Raw genomic sequence first — 18,828 nt, 5'->3', positions numbered from 1 at the left:
GTAGTCCACAGATTTCCTGATGATGGACTCAGTGCCCTCATCCAGGGCATGTAATGTTAAGGGTAACACAGTTAATGTTAGTGGAGGACCAGACCCTACCAAGACAGTGTTTTTCCTTCACTTTTCCCTCTCACAGGTACAGACAAAATTGTATTTCAGAATGGTGCTTCTGAGCTTGAAAGAGAGACCTGTGGGGCCTGGCTGTGAAGTAGATTTTGTATTTGTTAAAGTAAATGTGCTGTTCAGTGGAAAAATGACAGAGGACACCATTGAACAGCTGCCAGCTCTTCAGATATAGGTCACCTGGGACATGTTTTATGGCTGTGGTGATCCTGGGTTGAAGGTTGGGCTCTGTGATGTTAAAGGTCACTTCCAATCGAAACAATTCTGTGATTCAGCCCAAATCATGCAACTAGTGTAAGGATTGGGATTGATGCTCCTCACTCTTGCTCTCTGCAAAGCTCACCATTTTGGGGTCTGACATTTTGAAGCAAAGGAATGAATTGCTTCAGAAAATACTTCCATGCATAGTTACCTTATTTGTCCAACAGGTCGGAGGGGAGGAGTCTTCCGAGTCAAAACCTCTAAGGAGTGTGGCCCCTGTCACCGGGGCAAGGAATCACATCTCACATTCTGCCAGCTGTTAACAGCCTTCATTTTCATTTCCTCAGGTCAAGTACAAGGAGAACTATGAAAAATCTAAAGGCAGATCAATGCTGGAGTTCGTGGATACACCGATGTATCAGGTTTCAAAGGAGGCTCAAAAGATGCAAAGTGAGGTCAGTGAAAAGGTGTGCTCGAAGTAGTCATAGGTAGATCAGCAGAGAAGCTGTCAGGCATTTCATCCTCAGGTTAAGGAAATGGATGAAGCAGATTGGCAAGGTTTTGTCAGTAGAGGATGTGGTGGAATTAATAGTGAGTAGCTGTCTTTGCTGTTCAGTACCACAGTTCTTCCTTCAGATTTGTTTCTGTCTCTGAAGGCCACAAAGATTTCATCATTGAATTGAGAAGGAGCTCAGGAGGTCAGCTAGATCAGAGATCAATGACTTTTGGAACTTTGGCCTCTAATTCCATCTATAATGAAGGAGAACTTGGAGGTGGGTGGGAAGGGAGTGAAGCTTCAAAGCCCAGTTTTACCTCATGCCTTAACTGAAGTATCACAGAATGTCAGGGGTTGGAAGGGACCTTGCAAGATCATCTAGTCCAAGCCCCCTGCCAGAGCAGGATCACCTAGATTCAGATTGGATGTTAGGAAGAAGTTGTTCCCCATGAGGGTGGTGAGAGCCTGGCACAGGCTGCCCAGGGAGGTGGTGGAAGCCTCCTCCCTGGAGGTGTTTGCAGCCAGGCTGGATGTGGCTGTGAGCAACCTGCTGTAGTGTGAGGTGTCCCTGGCCATGGCAGGGGGGTTTGGAACTGGCTGATCCTTGAGGTCCTTTCCAACCCTGACAATTCTCTGATTCTGTGATTCTGTATTTTTCCCCTGAAAGGTTGGACTGGATGATGCTTGAGGTCCCTTCTAACCTGGTATTCCATGAATCTATGATTTCTATGAATTGTCTGTGGATGTATCACACATTTTTGTCTAAGTTGTCTGTGTATAGTAGAGATAATCCAGATAATGAAATGAGCAATAAAGCTGCCTATCAGTGTGCTAACTGATTTATGGCATGGCTCATTGCTGGCTCTGTTTACAGAGTTCTTGCTGAAATATGCTTAGCAATGCACTGCAGGTACCACTAAATGTTGGGTTTGCTTCACCAGAAAATGTATCGCAGAGATTTTGAAGAGGGGATCAAGGGAAGACCCTCAATGGATTTAGACAAGACCCCAGGGTTCCTGCATATAAAAGAAGTCACTAACCTCCTCAAAGAGGTAAAGGATTGTTATTGGTTTCTTTTGGTTTGCTTTGGTTTTGAATTGTAAATGAGCAATCAGCAGCATCTCTAAAAGCTACTGAGAGCTGAGCAACTCCACTTGGTAGGGAAATCACAGGCTCATAGGATGTTGGAAGGGACCTCTGGAGATCTTCCAGTCCCACCCTTCTGCCAGAGCAGGGTCAAAGAATCCAGCACTGGTCACACAGGAATGCATCCAGATGGGTCTTGAAGGTCTCTAGGGAAGGAGACTCCACAACCTCTCTGGGCAGCCTGTTCCAGTGCTCTGTGACCCTCACAGTGAAGAAGTTCCTCTCATTTTGAGATGGATCCTCCTGTGCTGTAGTTTACACCTATGCCCTATCACAGGGCACAAGTGAGCAGAGGCTGTCCCTGTCCCTTCCTTCTTGACCCCCAGCCCTCAGATATTTATAAACATTTATTAGATTCCCTCTCAGTCTTCACTTCTCCAGATTAAACAGCCCCAGGGCTCTCAGCCTCTCCTCCCCAGGCAGTGCTGCAGTCCCTTCAGCATCCTTGTAGCCCTCCTTTGGATTCTCTGCAGTAGCTCCCTGTCCCTCTCAAACTGGGGAGCCCAGAACTGGATGCAATATTCCATGTGTGGCCTCACTAGGGCAGAGTAGAGGGGGAGGGGAATACAGAAGGGGACTTCATGAGTAATAAATGCCAAGGGTAATTTCTATTCTGAGCAGTCCTGGAGTGACAATCTGAAGTTTCCTTTTGAGCATAAGGAAATACTAATGCTCAGCACACCTGAACCTGAAAGCCAGAGCTAAATGAACAAATCAGATGACTCCATCAAAACCTGGAGGTGGCAGAACATTGCCAGGACAATCCCCCTGGGAAGCCTCAGTTTTGGAATGTCTTCTTCTCCTGGGCTGAAATAACCTAAATTTGGTGACCTTCCAGGCATGCTGCAAAAAAACATCTGTTAGATAGGGCTTTGGAGAGGGCCTGGAGTTTTTCTTTCCAGATAGAAATGAATCCTCCTGTTCAGGGGGTGGGGAGGAGGATTTCTCTTGGTCTCCAGATGGCAGTTTATCCTTTCTGAGTAATTATTTCAGGTCTGTTGTGGTTATGTGGAGGCCTCAAGTCGTGTGGAGTCCCTTTGAGCTAATTGAATTGAAAATGAAATGTGTATCTATCGTACAGGAAAATGAAGGAGACCAAAATCCCAGCATATAGCTGTGGTATTACCTAGTCTGCCCTAAGCAAATGTTTTTAGGAGGGGCCTACTGCTAAAGATTTGTCCAATGTTCATCAGTTCTATGTTGCATTATAAATTCTATAACCTTTTTCCCTCCCCATGACTGGGAATCCTCTGTTCTTAAGCCTTTTTAGCTTGCTATTCAAAACTGGTTTTATGTTAGGTTTTGAGTATTGCTTGGTTCTTGCTTATCTTAGTGTTTGACCAAATTCTGAAGGAAATGCAGCAGCACAATTCCTAATATCAGGGCTGCAGCTATCCAGTATCTTAAGGGGGCCTACAAGAAAGCTGGGGAGGGGCTTTTCAGGGTGTCAGGGGACTGGGGGGAGTGGAAAAAAAACCAGAAATGGGTAGATTCAGAATGGCTGTTAGGAAGAAGTTGTTCCCCATGAGGGTGGTGAGAACCTGGCACAGGTTGCCCAGGGAGGTGGTGCAAGCCTCATCCCTGGAGGTTTTGAAGGCCAGGCTGGATATGGTTCTGAGCAACCTGATCTAATGTGAGGTGTCCCTGCCCCTGGCAGGGGGGTTGGAGCTGGCTGAGCCTTGAGGTCTCTTCCAACCCCTAACCTGAATTTGGGAGCCAACAGTAACCTCGTTTATGTTTCTTGCATTATGAAATGCTGGGTTTGCTCTGTGGCCCAGATGAGGAGAGGGCTATTTTTAAAGAGCACAACAGCTGCATCGAAACCTTTTCACTTTCCCCTTGCAGTGCCTTTTGATTTCCTGCTTTCCAATTCTCTGTAATCTGTACTTGGGTTAATTCATATTTCATCAAAGTTTCAAAGGGACCCTTTCAGACATTTACTAAGTGGCATTTCTTTTCAAGATCTTGCTCATGATTTTAAATGGAAAAATCTCTCTCTCTCTTTTTTTTTTTTTCCCCTCTTTTCTCCTCTTCTTAAATCCTTAGAAAGAGTATAGAAAAGATTTGGAAGAAGGGATGAAAGGAAAAGGCATGACAGTGTTTGAAGATACACCTGACTTGATTCGAGTGAAAAACGCAGCTCAGATACTAAATGAGGTACGTTATGCTAGCCAAGGTTATTGATGTCACACCAAGGTCACTCTTTGGGTTATATCTGACTGAAAATCTTCCACTTGTTTCTTTTTTTTAACATAATCTGAGATGAAATATGTGTGTGTTGAAACAAAGGCTGTTTCTGCTTCACTGTGTTTCCAGTACGGTGTCCCGTTCTGGAACCCCTAGAAGAGGAAGGATCTGGAGGTGCTGGAAGGTGTCCAGAGAAGGGCCATGAGGATGAGCAGAGGGCTGGAGCTGCTCTGCTCTGAGGACAGACTGAGAGAGTTGGGGTTGTGCAGGCTGGAGAGGAGAAGGCTCTGAGGAGACCTTCTTGTGGCCTTCCAGTATCTGAAGGGGGCTCCAAGAAAGCTGGGGAGGGACTTTTGAGGGTGTCAGGGAGGGATAGGACTGGGGGGAATGGAGCAAAAGTAGAAGTGGGGAGATTCAGATTCGATGTTAGGAAGAAGTTGTACCCCATGAGGGTGGTGAGAGCCTGGCACAGGTTGCCCAGGGAGGTGGTGGAAACCTCATCCCTGGCAGTGTTTGCAGCCAGGCTGGATGTGGCTGTGAGCAACCTGCTGTAGAGTGAGGTGTCCCTGCCCATGGCAGGGGGGTTGGAACTGGCTGAGCCTTGAGGTCCCTTCCAACCCTGACAATTCTCTGCTTCTATGATTCACTGTAGAACACAGAAAAGCCCTGCAAAAGTAAACAGCTTAGGAGAAATGTTTGAGATTTTCAGGCAATGGAAAGGTCAGTGGAAATGGTTAGTGGTGTCAGTAGGCACAACATTTTCAACTGGCTTCATTTTTTCCATCTGTTTATTTGTTCAGCTACTGTCATTAATCCTGTGACAGAAAAAGAGGTGGCTGTTAATGGGCTGGTAAAGAAAAGCCAAGGAAATAATTCTGATGTGTTTGGAATTGTGGACCTGCTATCCCAAAATTACTACTGGTAATGGCTGCCAGGAATCTGGGGAAGATTCTGTTCTCCAAACAAACTATTTTACTTGTAAAGACCTCTTTTCCTGAAGAAAAGGGTTTTCATGAGCCTTCATCCAATGCAATCACACAGGTAAAGGCTCTTTCCAGAGTATACTGAGCTTTGGTATTGCCTGTGTTAATCTAAGTTGCTCTGGAGGTTATACAGAGACACAAAAGTGTGCAACCTACCCCCAGTGAAGGGCTGGGAATGCAAGTTTAAAACTCTTTGATCTATGAGCTGTCTCTTGAGGACCACCTTGAAGAACTGTGTGGTTAGCAGAGCTGTAAGATCTGGCACAGCTTCAGCTCCTGTGGGTGAGCTTGCACAGGCTGCCTGGGACGTGGCTGTGAGGAGGGAAGAGGGAAGGTGAAATTTGTGCTGTACTTCATGCCTTCAGGGAGTCACAGAATCAGAGTGGCTTGGGTTGGAAGGGACCTCCAGAGGTCATCCAGTCCAACTCCCTTGCAGCCAGCAGGAACATCCTCCACCAGATCAGAGCCTTGTCAAGCCCAACCCCGGATATCTCCAGGGATGGGACCTCGACCACCTCCTTGGGCAACCTGTGCCAGTGTTCCACCACTGCCATGGTGCAGAACTTCTTCCTAGAATCCAGTCTAAATCTCCTCTCATTTCAAACCATTGCCCCTTGTCCTATCACTGCATGCCTTTGTAAACAGTCTCTCTGCAGTCTTCTTGCAGCTTTCTTCAGGTGCTGGAAGGCCACTCTTATGTTGTCCCTGAACAACCCCATCTCCCTCAGCCTGTCCTCGTAGGTGAGGTGTTCCAGCCCTCTGATCATCTTCACGGTCCTCCCCTGGCCCCGCTCCATCAAGTCCATGTCCCACTCTTTCCTGTGAAATAATCTTTTGATAACTTCCTACTCCTGGAGGATGAGAATTAATTAATCATAGAATTGCCTGGGTTGGAAAAACCCTCCAAGATCATCGAGTCCAACCATCAGCCCAACACCACCATGCCCCCTAAGCCATGTCCCAAAGTGTCATGGCCACATGTCCCTCAAACACCTCTGTGGTGGGTTGAAGTTTCTCCCTACCACAACCTCCAAGGATGGTGACTCCTCCACCTCTTGGGGAGTCTGTTCCAAATCCCTGACCACTCTTGCAGTCACTCTTTGAGGTTAATAAAGATATTTTTATATTCATTTACTGTGTATATATATGTATCACAGTATCACAGTATCGCCAAGGTTGGAAGAGACCTCAAAGATCATCGAGTCCAACCTGTCACCATAGACCTCATGACTAAACCATGGCACCAAGTGCCACATCCAATCCCCTCTTGAACACCTCCAGGGATGGGGACTCCACCACCTCCCTGGGCAGCACATTCCAATGACAAACGACTCTCTCAGTGAAGAACTTTCTCCTCACCTCCAGCCTAAACCTCCCTTGGCACAGCTTGAGACTGTGTCCTCTTGTTCTGGTGCTGGCTGCCTGGGAGAAGAGACCAACCCCCACCTGGCTACAACCTCCCTTCAGGTAGTTGTAGAGAGCAATGAGGTCTCCCCTGAGCCTCCTCTTCTGCAGGCTAAGCAACCCCAGCTCCCTCAGCCTCTCCTCACAGGGCTGTGCTCCAGACCTCTCCCCAGCCTTGTTGCCCTTCTCTGGACACCTTCAAGTCTCTCAATGTCCTTCCTAAACTGAGGGGCTCAGAACTGGACACAGGACTCAAGGTGTGGCCTAACCAATGCAGAGCACAGGGCACAATGACTTCCCTGCCCCTGCTGGCCACACTATCCCTAATGCAGGCCAATATATATATATGTGTTTATTTGCACACACATATATATAGACACATCCATAAGAACTAGAGGGAATGCCATGCACAGGGCCAGTGTGATCACTGTGAAAAAAATGCAGGAATCACAGAACCACAGAATGGTTTGGGTTGGAAGGGGCTTTAAAGGTCATCTAGTTGCAAACTCCCTGCCATGGGCAGGAACATCTTCCCCCAGCCCAGGTTGCTCAAGGCCTCATCCACCTTGAATATCTCTAGGGAAGGGGCCTCAGCCGCCTGCCTGGGCAACCTGTTTCAGGGTTCCACCACCCTCACAGTAAAGAAGTTGCTCCTAACATCCAATCTAAATCTGCTCTTCTCTAGTTTGAAGCCGTTGTCCCTCGTCCTGTCCCTGCAAGCCTTTGTAAATAGTCCTTCATGTAGGCCCCCTTAAGGCAGTGGAAGGCTGCTATTATGTCTCCCTGGAGCCTCCTCTTCTCCAGGCTGTCTGTCACAAGGTTAACTCAGAGTTTTGGCATAAAACTGTGTCTTGCAAAGTAGAGAACTTTTTTTACACCTTTATTTCCATGTTAGAGTGAGACAGAGATGGAAGACTGCAAGTCTTTTTTTTCCCCCCTTCTTGTCCTTATTAGTGCTAGCCCGTTGCATTGAGCAGAAAGATATTTGCAACCTTAAAAAATAGGAATTAACAAACCAGGAAGAAGAAATTATTGAATTCTGTGGATTGATTTGGGGGAAAAACCTCACCTGTTTTCCATAGGCAGAGATAAATCAGACTAGAGGAGTGGTTACTGCTAGAGTAGCAGAAGTGGCACTGCTTGAGAATCTTAATTTTCAGCTGGAAAAGCACCCCAGTTTGACTCTTGCATACAGTATTTCAATGCTACATTGTAATACCATTTGGTGATGAAAAAGAAATATATCACTGCTTGAATAAGCTGAAGAGGAAATACTCATTTTGATCCCTGGTTATTTATAATCATAGAATCACAGAATGCTAGGGGCTTGGAAGGGACCTCTGAAAGATACTGAGTCCAACCCTCCTGCCAATGCAGGATCACCTAGGGCAGGTCACACAGGAACACATCCAGGTGGGTCTTGAAAGCCTCTGGAGAAGGAGACTCCACAACCTCTCTGATCAGCCTGCTGCAGGGCTCCAGCACCTTCACAGGAAAGAAGTTTTTTCCTCATGGTCAGGTGGGACTTCTTGTGTTCCAGTTTGTATCCATTGCCCCTTGTCTTATCACAGGACACCGCTGAAAAGAACTTGGCCCCTTCTTCTTGACAGCCACTCTTCAGATATGTATAAAGATTAAGAAGATCTCCTCTCGGTCTTTTCTTCTCCAGACTCAACAGCCCCAGGTCTCTCAGCCTTTCCTCAGCAGACAGGGGTTCCAGTTCCTTATCCTCTGTAGAGGCCCTCATACCCATATGACCTGCCTGGTGGATGTGGGGCAGGCTGTGGGTGGAGTCTGCCTGGACTCCAGCAAGGCCTTTGACACCGTCCCCCACAGCAAACTCCTGGCCAAGCTGTCATCTCATGGTTTGCACAGCAGCTCTCTGAGCTGGGTTAGGAACTGGCTGGAGGCTGAGCCCAGAGAGTGGTGGTGAGTGGTGCCACATCCAGCTGGCAGCCAGGCACTAGTGGTGTCCCCCAGAGATCAGGGCTGAGCCCCATCCTGTTCAATATCTTTACTGATGATCTGGACGAGGGGACTGAGTCCACCATCAGTAAGTTTGCAGATGGCACCAAGCTGGGGGCAGGAGTTGATCTGTTGGAGGGTAGAAGAGCTCTGCAGAGGGACCTTGCCAGGCTGGACAGATGGGCAGAGTCCAAGGGCAGGAGATTGAACACATCTAAGTGCTGAGTTCTACACGTTAGCTACAGCAACCCCAGGCAGTGCTACAGGCTGGGGCCAGAGTGGCTGAGAGCAGCCAGGCAGAAAGGAACCTAGGGACACTGGTTGATAGTAGGATGAACATGAGCCAGCAGTGTGCCCAGGTGGCCAAGAAGGCCAATGGCATCCTGATCTGGATCAGGAAGAGTGTGGCCAGCAGGAGCAGGGAAGTCGTTCTGCCCTGTGCTCAGCACTGCTTAGGCCACACCTTGAGTCCTGTGTCCAGTTCTGGGCTCCTCAGTTTAGGAAAGATGTTGAGCTGCTGGAAGGTGTCCAGGGGTTCCAGTTCCTTATCCTTTTAGCCTCTGTTGGACTCTCTCTAGTATATCCTTGTCCCTCTCAAACTGGGGAGACCAGAACTGGACACAGTACTCCAGATGTGGTGTTGCCAGGGCAGAACAGAGGGGGAGGAGAACCTCCCTAGATCTGCTGACCACAGCCTGCTCAATGCACCCCAGGATACCATCATAAATGTTGTGAGAAAGAAGCAGCAGTCATGGACGAACGCTGCCACTTGCCAACGGGCTGTGCTTCAGGAATAATTCAAGGAATAAATTACAGCCTCCTGCTCTGAAAGCTCCCTGGAAACAATTCTGCATGGCATTAAATTTCTAACATATAGTCTGTTCAGAAATAAAATATTTGCTTTAAAGTAAAATGTTTGTCAGTGAGGCTGGCACCAAGTACCAGCTTATTGCACGACGTTCTGCAGAGCTCAGCTTCCCCTTTACTCTAGAGGATAATGGTAGCAAGCAGGGACTGGTTCCCCCTACCCTCTGCCAAATTAAAAGTTCAGTGGTAGAGTTTTGTACCTTCAGTGAAAGTTTCCCTTCTGTCATTTGCTGTGTGTTTTCCTGACACAAGCTTATCTTGGCAAGTGTGAGTCTTAACTTGAGATTTCTGATTGACTCCGAATCTTAGACTTGGATCTTCTGTGCTAAACCTGAATTGAAACTCTCTGGCTGTTGTGAATGTACTGTATGGAGCTTTGTCTTCACAGAAACAATACAGGAAAGACCTGGAAACAGAGATTAAGGGGAAAGGCATGCAGGTTGGTCCAGATACTCCTGAGATAAGACGAGCCAAGAAAGCTTCTGAGATTGCAAGCACGGTTGGTACTGCACCTGGTGCTCCCTTCCCTTCCCTTCCCTTCCCTTCCCTTCCCTTCCCTTCCCTTCCCTTCCCTTCCCTTCCCTTCCCTTCCCTTCCCTTCCCTTCCCTTCCCTTCCCTTCCCTTCCCTTCCCTTCCCTTCCCTTCCCTTCCCTTCCCTTCCCTTCCCTTCCCTTCCCTTCCCTTCCCTTCCCTGCCCTGCCCTGCCCTGCCCTGCCCTGCCCTGCCCTGCCCTGCCCTGCCCTGCCCTGCCCTGCCCTGCCCTGCCCTGTCCACAAGCTGCTGCCACTGAGAGTTCCAGCTGGTCACCAACCTCGGCAGTAGCAGTACCTCACATTTCTCCACATACCTCATCTGTTGAGCTGCATGGAGTCTAAAAGCTGCCTAATCAGCATACAGGGGAAGTTAAGCCTTCCCAGAACTTTGACCTTTACATCATCTTTCCCAGGTTGAATTTGGTCCTCACAAACCATACCTGGCCTGGGTTGTGTCCTGTAGCTGCAGGTGCTGTGGCTTCTAGGTCTACGTAGGCTGCTTGTTTAGTTAAGGCCAAATGATAAACAGTTAGAGAGATACTAAAGCCTTAAGACCCCAATCTTGCAATGCACTGCTGAGAGAGTAAGCCTCATCTGTGGGTCTGCAAGATCCCTTAATGCTGGTCCTGCACTGGGGTGTCAGGCTCTCTCCAGAGACTATGGCAAAAGGCAGAGAGGATAGTTTAGTTGTAAGGACCACACAGAAGCACTGCAGCTGCTCCTTACCCTTCCTAACTGTTTAGGTTGGAAAGGACATTGAGTCCAACTGTTAGCCCAGCACTGCCCAACCCACCACTAAACCACATCCCTCAGCACCACATCTGCATGTAAATGTCTTACAAGTCCCTCATGAGGTGTCTACATATCCACCATAACAAGGCAGCATCTCTCCAGCATGTATGTGTCTGTGATTGTGGCTGCTGAAGCTGCAAAGACAGGGAGATGGGAAACGCTTGGTCAGATCTGAAGCTGGCAGTCAGTTCAAGGAATATTTCAATTTCCCAGCAGCTACAGCATAGATGTCTCCTGAATGAGTCCTACAAAGCTAATGGCATCCTGGCCTGCATCAGGAACAGTGTGGCCAGCAGGAGCAGGGAGGTCATTGTGCCCCTGTACACTGCACTGGTTAGGCCGCACCTTGAGTCCTGTGTCCAGTTCTGGGCCCCTCAGTTTAGGAAGGAGGTTGACTTGCTGGAAGGTGTCCAGAGAAGGGCAACAAGGTTGGTTGGTGAGGGGCTTGGAGCACAGCCCTGTGAGGAGAGATTGAGGGAGCTGGGGTTGCTTAGTCTGGAGAAGAGGAGACTCAGGGGTGACCTTATTGCTCTCTACAACTACCTGAAGGGGGGTTGTGGCGAGGCAGAGGTTGGTCTCTTCTCCCAGGCAACCAGCACCAGAACAAGAGGACACAGTCTCAGGCTGCATCAGGGGAGGTTTAGGCTGGAGGTGAGGAAGAAGTTTTACACAGAGAGAGTGATTGCCCACTGGAATGGGCTGCCTGAGGAGGTGGTGGGGTCGCCGTCGCTGGGGGTGTTCAGGGCGAGGCTTGACAGGATGCTTGGTGCCATGGTTGAGTTGATTAGGTGGTGTTGGATGATAGGTTGGACACGATGATCTCGAAGGTCTCTTCCAACCTGGTTAATTCTATTCTATTCTATTCTATTCTATTCTATTCTATTCTATTCTATTCTATTCTATTCTATTCTATTCTATTGGTGTTGAATCAACACCATGAGCTTGCTGTTGATCTATACACTTGATATTTTAGGAGTGCTGTTGAGTGGAATCACACAGATTAAAGTAGGGGCAATTTAAGGATTGGGCTGTCAGACATGTGAGTGTTTGCAATGCTTTTCTTTCCAGAAAGAATACAAGAAAGACTTGGAGAATGAAATCAAAGGCAAGGGAATGGAAGTGAGCATGGATACCCTGGATATACAACGAGCCAAAAAAGCTTCAGAAATTGTGAGCCAGGTGGGTGGAGAATAAAATCTCTTACAATTGCTTTGGAAGTAAACCACAATGAGATGTTTAAATAGAAAATCTTCCCAGGCATAGTTGGGCTGAAAGGAATCAGCAGTGCACAATAAAAAAAAACCCTAAAGATTCTTTACAGTGAGGGTGAAGAGACACTGGAAAGGGTTGCCCAGGGAGGTTGTGGATGCCACCTCCCTGAAGGTGTTCAAGGCCAGGTTGGATGAGTCCTGGAGAAACCAATTCTAATTGAGAGGCATCCCAGCCCAAGGCAAGGGGGTTGGAAGTAGATGATCTTGCAAGATCCCTTCCAGCCCAAACCATTCTGTGAATTGATGTAAGCCTGAAGAATTTATTTCAAAGCCTGAGTAGTGCTGTCAGGAGAGCATTGAGGGAAGCATGTGTAAGTAACTGTAGAATTAGTTATGGGGAGGCTGATTTTTCTTTTTAATGTTTTTTTCCCTTCAGAAAGAATATAAAAAGGATCTGGAGACTGAAATTATAGGGAAAGGGATGCAGGTGGGCCCATACACTCCTGAAATACAGCGGGTCAAAAGAGCTTCGGAAATAGCAAGCCAGGTAAGCACAGTTCAAAGGCTGGAGGTTTTAACTCTGTGTAACAGTGAGTTCTTGACATGCATGCCTCAAAATGCTTCTCTGTAGAGGCCTTCATACCCATATGACCTGCCTGGTGGATGTGGGGCAGGCTGTGGGTGAAGTCTGCCTGGACTCCAGCAAGGCCTTTGACACCGTCCCCCACAGCAAACTCCTGGCCAAGCTGTCATCTCATGGTTTGCACAGCAGCACTCTGAGCTGGGTTAGGAGGTGGCTGGAGGCTGAGCCCAGAGAGTGGTGGTGAATGGTGCCACAGCCAGCTGGCAGCCAGGCACTAGTGGTGTGCCCCAGGGATAAGGGCTGAGCCCCATCCTGTTCAATATCTTTACTGATGATCTGGACGAGGGGACTGAGTCCACCATCAGTAAGTTTGCAGATGGCACCAAGCTGGGGGCAGGAGTTGATCTGTTAGAGGGTAGAAGAGCTCTGCAGAGGGACCTTGCCAGGCTGGACAGATGGGCAGAGTCCAAGGGCATGAGATTGAACACATCTAAGTGCTGAGTTCTACACATTAGCTACAGCAACCCCATGCAGTGCTACAGGCTGGGGTCAGAGTGGCTGAGAGCAGCCAGGCAGAAAGGAACCTAGGGACACTGGTTGATAGTAGGATGAACATGAGCCAGCAGTGTGCCCAGGTGGCCAAGAAGGCCAATGGCATCCTGATCTGGATCAGGAAGAGTGTGGCCAGCAGGAGCAGGGAAGTCATTCTGCCCTGTGCTCAGCACTGCTTAGGCCACACCTTGAGTCCTGTGTCCAGTTCTGGGCTCCTCAGTTTAGGAAAGATGTTGAGCTGCTGGAAGGTGTCCAGAGAAAGGCAACAAAGCTGGGGAGGGGTCTGGAGGACAGCCCTGTGAGGAGAGGCTGAGGGAGCTGGGGTTGCTTAGCCTGGAGAAGAGGAGGCTCAGGGGAGACCTTCTTGCTCTCCACAACTACCTGAAGGGAGGCTGTAGCCAGGTGGGGGTTGGTCTCTTCTCTCAGGCAAGCAGCACCAGAACAAGAGGACATAATCTCAAGCTGTGCCAGGGGAGGTTTAGGCTGGATGTTAGGAAGAAGTTCTCCCCAGCAAGAGAGATTGGCCATTGGAATGTGCTGCCCAGGGAGGTGGTGGAGTCACCATCCCTGGAGGTGTTTAGGAAGAGCCTGGATGAGGCACTTGGAGCCATGGTTGAGTTGATTAGATGGCCTTGGGTGATAGGTTGGACTTGATGATCTCAAAGGTTTTTTCTAACCTGGTCTATTCTATTCTATTCTATTCTATTCTATTCTATTCTATTCTATTCTATTCTATTCTATTCTATTCTATTCTATTCTATTGAGTTAAACTGCTAAACATAGCTCCCAAACCAAGAGGACTTCCCCCAGCGGGAAGAATGGGCACTAATTACCTGTCCCAGGCGAAGGGGAAGGCAATTTCACACCTTGGAAGGCAATTTTGTGCCTTTGTCTTTCCCCATTCAAGCCTCCATTGATAGAGATGGGGGAAGGGGGGTTTGGAGCACGCTGTGACAACTAGATTTGACTGCTCAAGGCCTTATTCAGCTCCCCTCTGGGGAGGGGGCATCCACACCTACAACCTGTTCCAGAGTCTCACCACCCTCATATTGTCCTGAGATCCACTCTAAACCTGCTCTCCCTCAAACCATTCCTCTTTGTCCCATCTCTAGACACCCTCATGAAAAGTCTCTCTCCAGCCTTCCATAGGTTCTCTTCAGGTTAAAGAAGGTAGCTAGAAGGTCTCCCACGGAGTCTTCTCTTCTTTGGGCTGAACACCCCCAGCTCCCTCAGCCTATCCTCACAGCAGAGCTGCTCCAGCCCATGGATCATTGTGGCCTCCTCTGGCCTCACTCCAGCAGCTCTGTGTCCTGCTTCTGCTGGGGACACCAGGACTAGAGGCAGGATCGGAGGTGAGGTCTCAGCAGAGCAGAGCTAAGGGGCAGAATCCCCTCTCCTGCCCTGCTGCCCACACTCCTCTGGCTGCAGCCCAGCACACAGCTGCCTGCTGGGCTCTGCTGGCTTCTGGGGAGCTTCTCAGCAACCAACACCCCCAAGGCTGTTTTCAGGGCCACTCTCAACCTACACTGCAGCCATTCTGGATTTGTGCCTGATTTATCCTGTACCCTTGCACAGGGTGCTGAGGTTCATGAGCAATAAGCATCCTTTGGCTCATTCTGGATATTCTGAGCCAAAAAAAAAAAAGGGCAGAAACCAGACATTAAAAAACTGTTTTGCAGGAAGTGTTACAAAGATGAAACAGAGAAGGTTCTCTGTCACTATACTGCTGTCCTAGACACTCCTGAGATGGAGAGGATCAAAAGCAGGGAGAAAAACAGCAGTAACTTTTCAGATAGATTTCAGCTGAAAGAGGCTCTTTTGTGCCACAGCATGAGGTAGGGAGATTATGAGCAGAAGTCCTTTGAGCCCTTTGCATCATTTTCCTGGCAAAAGCTGCATCACTCATTTCTTTCAGTGAAAAAATAGCACTCAGCCTTTCTTAGGTGTGACACCCTTATTTTGAGTTCCTAAACCACTTGCCACCACCTTGCCAAGCCACAGCTACTTTAAAATGAAGATAATTCCCAACCCCTCCCCACCCCCACCCTCTTTTTCCTTTTCTTTTTCTATCAGGCCCCAGGAAGTAAATTATTTCAAAGGACATTAACAAAAAAATAAATCTAAGGCTTGTTACTGTGCATAGAACATTTTTCATCTGTTTCCCATCATGTGTAGAGAAAGTCAAGGGTTAGGGTATGAAATTAGAACAGATCTGGTTTCATAAATATACCTGGCTCAGGATTTTGTGCTTTGCTGGATAGAGGGTTTTTGGTTTGGTTGGTTGGTTTTGTTGTTTTGTTTTTTCCTTTGTGGAATTTTATGCTGAACTCGAGTTTCAGTTTATCCTTTGAGACACTGAGGTGCTGGAGTGTGTCCAGAGAAGGGCAACCCAGCTGCTGAAGGGTCTGGAGAATCATAGAATCAGTAAGGTTGGAAAAGACCTCAAAGATCATCAAGTCCAACCTATCACCCAAGACCTCATGACTACTAGACCATGGCACCAAGTGCCACATCCAATCCCCTCTTGAACACATCCAGGGATGGGGACTCCACCACCTCCCTGGGCAGCACATTCCAATGACGAACGACTCTCTCAGTGAAGAACTTTCTTCTCACCTCCAGCCTAAACTTCCCCTGGCACAGCTTGAGACTGTGTCCTCTTGTTCTGGTGCTGGGTGCCTGGGAGAAGAGACCAACCCCTACCTGGCTACAACCTCCCTTCAGGTAGTTGTAGACAGAACAGAGCTGGGGAGGAGCAGCTGAGGGAACTGGGGGTGTTTAGACTGGAGAAGAGAAGGCTGTGGGGAGACCTCCTTGTTCTCTACAGTTCCCTGAAAGGAGGTTTGAGTGAGGTGGGAGTTGGTCTCTTCTGCCTAGTATCAGGTGGTAGAATGAGAGGAAATGGTCTGAAATTGCGCCAAGGCAGGTTTAGTTTGGAGATTAGGAACAATTTCTTTGCTGCAAGAACGATCAGGCTTTGGGACAGGCTGCCCAGGAAGGTGGTGGAGGTGTTCAAGAAATGTCTAGCCATGGCACTTTGGGATGTTGTTTTAAAAGCCATGGTGGTGTAGGGTTGATGGTTGGACTTGATGATCTCAGATGTCTTTTCCAACCAAAACAATTCTACAAAATAGGAGGTTAGAGCTCTAAAATTGCCCAGTTTGGGTTGCATTCACTCCCAATTCACTTTTGGGCTTTGGTTGTAATTTAACAGAGAAGAGAAGAGAGGAGCAGTAGATAGAGCCTCTGGAACCGCAGGCTGTCTAGTTAGTGACTGGATTGTTATGGCAGACTGAGTAAAACTAATAAAGCCATTCAGGAATTCAAGTTGCTTTAAGTTACTGAAGTTACTGGCACAGATGTTGCTCTTCAGAGGTTTTTGCAGTGTCTCCAAGTCCACAGGAGTACAAGGTCTATTAGTTCCTCTCAGAGATGTTAACCTGCAGCTATCCTACATCACTCCAGCTTCACCAGGGGAATAAGAACCTTCAAGGAGAAGAGATAAGGAGAGCCTCTGAAGCTGCTCTAGGAAGCCATCTTCCCTGTGCCCCTCAGAGATGTTAACCTACAGCTATCCTACATCATTCCAGCTTCACTAGGGGAATAAGAAGAGATAAGGAAAGCCTCTGAAGCTGCTCTAGGAAGCCATCTTCCCTGTGCCCCTCAGAGATGTTAACCTGCAGCTATCCCACATCATTCCAGCTTCACTAGGGGAATAAGAAGAGATAAGGAAAGCCTCTGAAGCTGCTCTAGGAAGCCATCTTCCCTGTGCCCCTCAGAGATGTTAACCTGCAGCTATCCCACATCATTCCAGCTTCACTAGGGGAATAAGAAGAGATAAGGAAAGCCTCTGAAGCTGCTCTAGGAAGCCATCTTCCCTGTGCCCCTCTGATATGTTAACCTGCAGCTATTCCACATCATTCCAGCTTCACTAGGGGAATAAGAAGAGATAAGGAAAGCCTCTGAAGCTGCTCTAGGAAGCCATCTTTCCTGTGGCATCTTCCAGCCATTCCCTGCTCCTTCAGCTGAGAGCAGCTGAGAGCTACATCTTTTTCACAGGAGCTTTGACAGGCCCACTGGTCCCAGTTTTGTTTCTTGTCCTCTGTGGCCTCTTGGCTTTGAATGGTGCTGTGCTGCACAGCATGGCAGTGTTTAGCAGCAAGGCTAATGTTGCTGCCACCCTGACATGCTGCACTGAAGCTGTGTAACAGAAGGGATCCAAGTTAGCATCAGGAGGCTGAGGGGGAGGCCACCTGGCTCTCTACACCTCCCTGCTGCTTGAACAGTATATATGTTAATGCCAGAGTGCTCTGCAGAATCCTGTATCAGCACAGTTATCCTTATCACATAAGCCCAAGAGTTTATGTATTGTAATGTAATGTGAGCTATGGCAGAATATGCATGCAGTTAGGTGGGCTAACTGGTCTTCAGGGGGTACTGAGTGAACATGGTGGCATAGAATGGCTTTCAAAACCAAACTTTTACATTAAGAATGCAATAGATAGTATTGTCATAGCACCTTGGCATTAGTTATGTCATTTTTGGTCTTGAAAAAGGTCTGTCTACCTTATTTAAGACCTTAGAGCTGCCTTCCAATACCTGAAGGGATCCTACTGGAAGGCTGGAGAGGGACTTTCCATAAGGGTGTCCAGCAACAGGCCAAGGCAGAGTGGTTTTAAGCTAATGGAGAGTGGGTTTAGAGTGGATTTTAGGAAGAAGTTCTTTGTTACAAGGGTGGAGAAGGCTGCCCAGGGAGTTTTTGGGTGCCTCCTCCCTGGGGGTGTTCAGGGCTGGGTTGGATGAGGCCTTGAGCAGCTGAGTCTATTTGCGAGCAGTCCCTGACCATGGCAGGGAGGTTGGAGTAGATGATCTCTAAGGTCCCTTCTAACCTAAGCTCTTCTATTCTATGTTCTATTTAAAGAAAAATACAATAAATAAAAGGTTTGCATAGAAATGTTTGACATAAAACTATGTGGGTTGGCATCAATTCTGGTATTGTGAGGAGCAGCTGAGAGAACTGGGGCTGTTTAGGCTGGAGAAAAGGAAGCTGAGGGGAGACCTTCTGGCTCGCTACACCTCCCTGAAAGGAGTTTAGAGCCAGGTGGGGGTTGGTCTCTTCTCCCTAGTAACAAGCAATAGGATGAGAGGAAATGGCCTCAAGTTGCCCCAGGGAAGGTTTAGGTTGGAGATTAGAAGAATCTTTGTCCCTCTCTACACCTCCCTGAAAGGAGGCTGGACCCAGGTGGGGGTTGGTCTCTTCTCCCTAGTAACAAGTGATGGGTCGAGAGGAAATGGCCTCAAGTTGCCCCAGGAGAGGTTTAGGTTGGAGATTAGAAGAAATTTCTTCCCTGAAAGGGTTCTCAGGCACTGGAACAGGCTGCCCATGGGGGTGGTCGAATCCCCATCCTTGGAGGTGTTTCAAAGAGGCAGAGATGTGGTGCTGAGGGCCATGGCTTAGCCCCAGCCTTGGTAGTTAGAGAATGGTTGGACTCAATGAGCTTTAAAGTCTTTTGTAACCTGCTTTGCTCTCTGCTCCAGTCTTGGATAGCTTTTGACTGAGTCCTCATAGAGGCAGTTTGGACTCACTAACAGTTGATACCAGGCCCATAATAACCTTCCACAAATCAATTAAGCCCTGACAAGTCTTTGACCCACCTGAACCCCTTTCAGCCCTGCAGTCAGCCCTGTGCTTTCAGTGCCAGGCCTGACAACTCTCCTCTTTGGTGGCATGCCAGATAATGTGAAACAACAATATTTTGTCTTGGAGGTGATTTGTGTTTGCTT

The 18,828-nt window shown here is 48.2% G+C and overlaps 2 protein-coding genes across 3 annotated transcripts in view; both read left to right on the top strand.

The window, feature by feature from the left end:
* The window catches only part of LOC128898288 (LIM zinc-binding domain-containing Nebulette), a 343,259-nt gene that overhangs the window by 269,673 nt on the left and 54,758 nt on the right, over window positions 1-18,828 (top strand). The window lies entirely within an intron of this gene.
* The window catches only part of LOC104307956 (nebulette), a 94,252-nt gene that overhangs the window by 63,299 nt on the left and 12,125 nt on the right, over window positions 1-18,828 (top strand). For both annotated transcript variants that reach the window (XR_008462793.1, XM_054171208.1), the window contains exons 11-16: window positions 672-779; window positions 1,762-1,872; window positions 4,013-4,123; window positions 9,761-9,871; window positions 11,767-11,877; window positions 12,346-12,456. Coding sequence is in view for 1 of the 2 variants with exons in the window: in XM_054171208.1 (XP_054027183.1) it covers window positions 672-779; window positions 1,762-1,872; window positions 4,013-4,123; window positions 9,761-9,871; window positions 11,767-11,877; window positions 12,346-12,456 (663 nt within the window). In the remaining variant the exon portion in view is untranslated. The remainder of the gene's footprint in view (window positions 1-671; window positions 780-1,761; window positions 1,873-4,012; window positions 4,124-9,760; window positions 9,872-11,766; window positions 11,878-12,345; window positions 12,457-18,828) is intronic.

The sequence above is a fragment of the Dryobates pubescens genome, chromosome 21 (assembly GCF_014839835.1).
Source record: "Dryobates pubescens isolate bDryPub1 chromosome 21, bDryPub1.pri, whole genome shotgun sequence".
Classification (NCBI taxonomy): domain Eukaryota; kingdom Metazoa; phylum Chordata; class Aves; order Piciformes; family Picidae; genus Dryobates; species Dryobates pubescens.
Note: the sequence above shows the minus strand (reverse complement) of the source record. Positions and strands in the feature narration are given on the sequence as shown.